The sequence below is a fragment of the Papaver somniferum genome, chromosome 3, assembly GCF_003573695.1.
Source record: "Papaver somniferum cultivar HN1 chromosome 3, ASM357369v1, whole genome shotgun sequence".
Lineage (NCBI taxonomy): Eukaryota > Viridiplantae > Streptophyta > Magnoliopsida > Ranunculales > Papaveraceae > Papaver > Papaver somniferum.
Window position 1 is genome coordinate 144451170 of NC_039360.1, and position 6088 is coordinate 144457257.

A 6088-nucleotide genomic window follows, 5' to 3' on the forward strand; every position below is an offset into this window, starting at 1 on the left:
AAGATTTTCTCTACTAGCAACGAGAGGAAAGAGAAAAAAAAACGAATCTGGAAAAAAAATGGTTCATCTAAAGTTTATATTCTATTATACTAGGGGGTATTTTGGAGATATCAAAAAAAGTACATGACTTTCTCACACGTATATGGACGTGGAGTTAAACTTTTTGGTCCAATTTCTTTTTTTATTTAAATCTTTAAACCTCTGATTACTGGACTTTAGTGGATGGACCTGCCACTAATTAAGACTACTATATTAGTACCTATTGGTAATTTCTACTATTCATTCAGCACTTGTATTCCTTGGAAAAATATTCATCCCTTCGGAAGAACACACTTTGTCTTTTCTTTTTTGTTGTTGCTTCAGAACACTCTTTCCAAATCAATTTTTAGGGTTTACTCTTGAGAATTTCTGCAATGGATCTCGACTTAAACGCTCCTCATTCAATGGGAACTACCATCATTGGAGTCACTTATGATGGCGGTGTTGTTTTAGGTGCAGATTCAAGAACTAGTACAGGTAAGAAAAATTAGGGTTTTTTGTTTTCTATTTTGACTTAAATTTTTTCCAAACGAAACTCCATATTCTGTGTTACATTGATTCTTTTTTCTGTCTCTTTTTATACATCTGATGAGTATTTTTATTGATTTGTGTATTTGTTGAATTATTCAGGGATGTACGTTGCTAATCGGGCATCAGACAAAATCACACAGCTTACAGATAATGTTTACTTGTGTCGTTCTGGATCAGTAAGAATCTTCGTCTTTTTACTTCTGCTTACAATTATTTGTGCTTTTTAAGCATCTCATTCATAAATTAGGTTTAAGTTTCATCTTATGGTTCCGTGTGGCACACATATATCCGAGTAGTAAAAATTGGGGTATGAAAAAGAGGAGATTTTTCAGATTATTCCACATTCAAAAAGATGGTCTTTGAAAAAAGAGAACAGAAGAAACACTGGTGTATGTTGCTAATACAGTGCTTCCTTTTAAGCTATATTAACATATTGTTAGATGACCATTGCTAGCCAATTACTTCTTATTTTGCAAGTGTTAGTCCTCTATGCATGCAGTTTTGCTCCATGTAGCCTAGTCTTGTTTTGTTGTGTTAGGTGTTGAAGCTTTTGTTTTGTTGCGTTAGGTGTTGAAGCTTTTGGTAATTTGTAATTTGTTTTAGTCTACCTTAATTGCCTTATATTGACCAGTATGATTGGACAATAGTATTGGTATTCAAATGGTTGGTTCATATTTTGTAACGTTGTATGCCTTATGTTATCGGACCTCTGTACTCTATTCTTCTCCTATATAAACTATGACGCAGTATCTTGGGACTAATGGTTCCTCTTCCTGAATCATCAATTATTGCTTCGGGTTCTGTCTTTTTATGACCCTTTGTTGCATAGTAAGATTCTAAGTTCGAATCTTATACTGAATGTGCACTCTCTTTGTCCATCAGTTATATTTTAGCGCCTTTGCTTTTCGCAGTGGCGACGGTCCTGATAGGATCTTCGTGTAGCAAATTTGTTTCTAGCATGTTCTGTAAAATTTGTTTCGAAATGTGACAAATGTTAGTCTCTTACTTGGTAGGTAACTAGTGTCAACATTTTGTCCGTTTTTTCTAATACGATAAAATGCAATCATCCGTAACATCGAGATAGTGAATATAATTTAGTTTTTGAGCTAAATATAGAATTGATGTTCTAGCATTGTGAGAATAGTCTGGTTTAGACATAACTGAACCTTTCTTGTATTTAGACATAACTGAACCTTTCTTGTATTTAATGCCTTTGATTTGAACGATGCTGTGTTTATAACTTTGTATTAGGCTTTTTTGTTCATTAAGATGATAGTTCTCGTGCGTGTTTTATTGCTGTTGCTACGTGCTAACTTCTTGCGATCATGACAGGCTGCTGACTCTCAAGTCGTTTCTGATTATGTGCGTCACTTTCTTCACCAGCACACGTGAGTGGATGTGTTTCTCTCTTTTTACTTTCATGTCTTTTCCTTTTCCTTTACTGCCTTGTGGTTCGGACTTGGGAGGCAGTCTTAAATATTATTTATTCATGTCAGAAGAAAAATAGAGAGTTACTTACTCTGTTCATTACATATATACTATTAGGAGACATGTCTTCTCAGTTTCTTACCTGATCACTGTTACTTAACCTAGCACATAACAAATACGGGTTATCATCTTTACATAATATTACGTGGGGTGAACGGGCCATAAATCACAAAGTTGTTAGTCATAGGTTAGTCGTAGCTTGTATTTTGCTTAGTCATTATTTAGAGAAAGGCAATATTTCCATCTAAATGTTTTAATGCTCAACTGTATCATCATAAATGAATATTTTTGGAAGAGGAATGTTTTAATGCAATATGGTGCATTCAATGGAAACGAGCATTCAGGTCATAACTTTAGAAAGGAATTCAATTGTGTATGATCTTCGTTGATGTTGCGCGTACACGTTGGTGTGTGGTGCATTGCTTGGGTCTGTCCCATCTGTAGATGGGCATATGACATGTCGATATTTTATGCGTTTCTGTTTGTAGTGTTCTCCTGCAGACAATATGACTGATAAGAACTACATTCACTTATCCATTTTTTATGGGCGCAGGATACAACAGGGGCAACCTGCAACTGTAAAAGTGGCGGCGAATTTGATTAGGTTGCTGGCATATGGTAACAAAGTATGTTTGTGTAATCCTTCTAATTTTTAGCTCTTGGTAACGGCGTAAAGCAAACATGATATATTCGTAGGATCCATATATTTCTTCCAGTACTTTTTTGTTTGTTTGTTTTGTTTTATTTCGTTTGTAGGAATATTTCTATGGAACATATATCATACTATTTTCCTGCAAGTTACATAGATCAAGTTGACTTTCTTCCTTTCCTCATTACAATAGGGTGTGTATGCTTCTGATTTATTATGTGTTTCATGTTATGTACTCGTCAGAACATGCTTCAAACTGGTATGATTGTTGGTGGATGGGACAAATATGAAGGAGGAAAAATATATGGAGTGCCTCTTGGTGGGACAATCGTAGAGCAACCTTTTGCTATTGGAGGTCTGCTTTTCTTACCTTATTTCAACCTGACTGTTATAGTGGTTATTATTATTGCATGTTTAGCCAAGAAGAGATTTGATTGGATATGTTGTTTCCTACTAATGCTGACTTGTAATCCTTTCATGTTCTTCAGGGTCTGGTTCCAGTTATTTGTATGGATTCTTTGATCAAGCATGGAAAGATGGGATGACCAAGGATGAAGCTGAGGTAATGCTAATTGCTTGATACTCTACCAATATGTTGTAACTTTTAATAGACAATTAAGTTATAAATTATCCGCTTAATTGGTCATCGGCAGACCTTTTAGCTTTTTGATATTCATCAAGACTTATATACAACAAAGTAAAGAAAAAGGAGAAAAATGGAACATCAAAGTTGTAACGTCTGCTGGCCCATAATCTTGACCCAACTGCCATTTTTTTTCTTGTAGTTCTCTTATTCTGTAAAAGCATCTGTGATGTAGTTTAATTTATTCGTACAGTATTTAACTTTGCATATTTACTACAGAAACTAGTGGTGAAGGCTGTCTCTCTTGCCATTGCTCGTGATGGTGCAAGTGGAGGTGTCGTTCGTACTGTCACTGTGAGTTGTTCTGTTTTCCTTATATAGTTTACAGTTCTTGCTTCTTCCAAGATTACTGAGGGAAAACTGAATCCATTTCAGCTATGAACTCTCTGTCACAAAATTGACCAGTGGTGATCTTATGTTTCTTTTCTGGTGTTTGTAGATTAACTCAGAGGGAGTGACAAGGAATTTCTATGCTGGGGACACCCTTCCGTTGTGGCATGAGGAGTTGGAGCCCCAGAACTCATTGTTGGACATACTATCGTCAGCCCCCATCGAACCAATGAGAACATAGAGAACCTAGAAAAAAAGGGAAATAGATTCGTCTATCTTAATCCTTTTTAGGATTCCGTTTGAGATAGCTGAACTATTGAAGTAGAACTCTCTCCCTTTCTTGTTATACTGTCCAAAATTCTTTATTATCAGTACCTAGGTACTTTGAAGCATGCTATTTGTTCTCATTATGTTGGTAAATGGTATGTGTACCATGTAATTCTGTTTCACTTTTTAGAACTCCTTATGCTGTTAAAAGTAACGCAGGAAGGCTACTGTTTGTGGAACTCTTTATGCTCCTAGATAAATGAACAGCTAGGAGGAGACCTCTACTAAATTCTGATCACTACTGTTATTAGGATTACCCTAATAGGAGTTCTGTAATGGTAGGCTTGTTTGTGTGCCAAGCTGGAGGCGAAGTCTCAATTACAGATAATGTGCTGATCCTCTCCTGCTTAGAGAAACGATTTTTTATTTGTTTTGGTGTGATCAATTACTTGGGCACCAAGTACTTAAACTCGAAAATAATCATATTAGCGGATAATTTAATTCAAGCCAAACCGAACCATAAACAGCCCTGATGTCAAAAACATCTTAGGCTCGATACGAGGATATAAAATATGAAACCGAGATTTTATCGAGATTTTAAAACGGAATTTCCCCGAGACAAAATTGTACCAGTATCTCGATGTTGACCGAGACAATCCGAAATTGACTACCTTGATCTTAGCTAATAATAGTTCTTGGCATTGCAGTTATGTGCCTAAAGAGAAGAATAAAGTTAGGCCTGTCAATGGTAGAATATCCGTCGGATATTTAGAAATCCGATATCCGACATGTTAAGCACTACCGGATATTCGATATCCGATAATATCCTATAGGATATCAAAACCAGATATCGATTCCGATAGGCTAAGCTGTCGGATATCCGATAATATCCGGTTATAACAAAAAAGCTTAAAAACCTTTGTAAAACATTTTCATAATTGACACTTATCGGATACTTATCCGACAATATCCGATAATATCCGATACTAGACTCGAAATTAGGATAAATTACAAATAAGTTCATATACTATCGGATATCGGATATTAACATTTCGGATGGGGTCTAATCCGTTTTCGATATGTTAAGGAAGAAATATCCGATAAAATACCCGATCTGATACCCGATATCCGATAAAACGGATAAAATCCTATAGGATCTCGAATACTCGGAAACGGATACCGGATATCGGACAAATATTGACAGGCCTAAATAAAGTAGCATACATATTGGCAAGCTAGAGTCTCTTGTCTCAGTAGTGTTGCAAAAGTTGTAAACTCTGAAAGTTAATCAATATATCTCTTGCTTCAAAAAAACAAAAAAGTTATTAGGTTCGTTTACAACCAAAAAATCATCATATTGAAGAAAAAAGTCACACCCATCATATCCCAATAAAAGCAATATTCATATATATATATACACATATGATTCAATATGAGCTTTCACTATTTTGGGGAGCTTAGTGAGGATACTGTATATTTTTTTAGCGTTTGAAGAATTGTTTAGTTAGTAATGATGTTGGTACTGGTCTAGACAGTTTTATTTTTCATAGATTGGATGTTGGTATTCAAAAAGGGGTTGGTGCCCAGCTTGTTGCTCGGTTGCCAACTAAAACTTTGTACAAAGCTTTGTACAAATCCATGTGATTCTTGAATCTTGATCCTTTTTATTCTATATTTTATGTAGCTTATATTATTATAATATGATGGTAAGTTGGCTATATATTGTTATGGTTTTGTTGGGTTTTTTTTTGGTATTTACTCTCCGATATTTGTGTTTGTTTGGTTTTTATGGGTTTTGGGCTTTTAGTAACGTTAAAATAAAAACAATCCGTCTAGAATTGGTTTTTTCGGTTTCGGGTTTCTGGTTTTTTCAATATCTGGTTTTTTGGGTTTTTCTGTCGGTTTGGACAAGTTTGGTGTGGTTGAAAGCGGAACCATGGACAACCATATTTTATACAATTGAAACGGTTTAAAACACTTGTGTAATAAATATAAATATGACTATCAAATTATACATATTACTTGTACTAACAATAATCAATTGGGATAATTGGAGTTTAGAACCCAGGTTCTGACCAACACTAGGTTTTGGTCTAACATTTGTCCAACGTTAGTGTGTGGTATTTGGACGCGTTGACTGG

General features: G+C 35.2%; 1 protein-coding gene across 1 annotated transcript; it reads left to right on the plus strand.

Annotated features, from left to right (window-relative positions):
• The first annotated feature begins 294 nt into the window (after window positions 1-294).
• Window positions 295-4306, plus strand: LOC113357597 (proteasome subunit beta type-6). Its single transcript, XM_026601039.1, has 8 exons — window positions 295-516; window positions 670-746; window positions 1903-1958; window positions 2612-2684; window positions 2951-3062; window positions 3196-3269; window positions 3570-3644; window positions 3790-4306. Exons 1-8 carry the CDS (start codon window positions 414-416, stop codon window positions 3919-3921), a joined length of 702 nt encoding a protein of 233 aa, XP_026456824.1. The 5' UTR covers window positions 295-413; the 3' UTR covers window positions 3922-4306.
• The last annotated feature ends 1782 nt before the right edge of the window (window positions 4307-6088 follow it).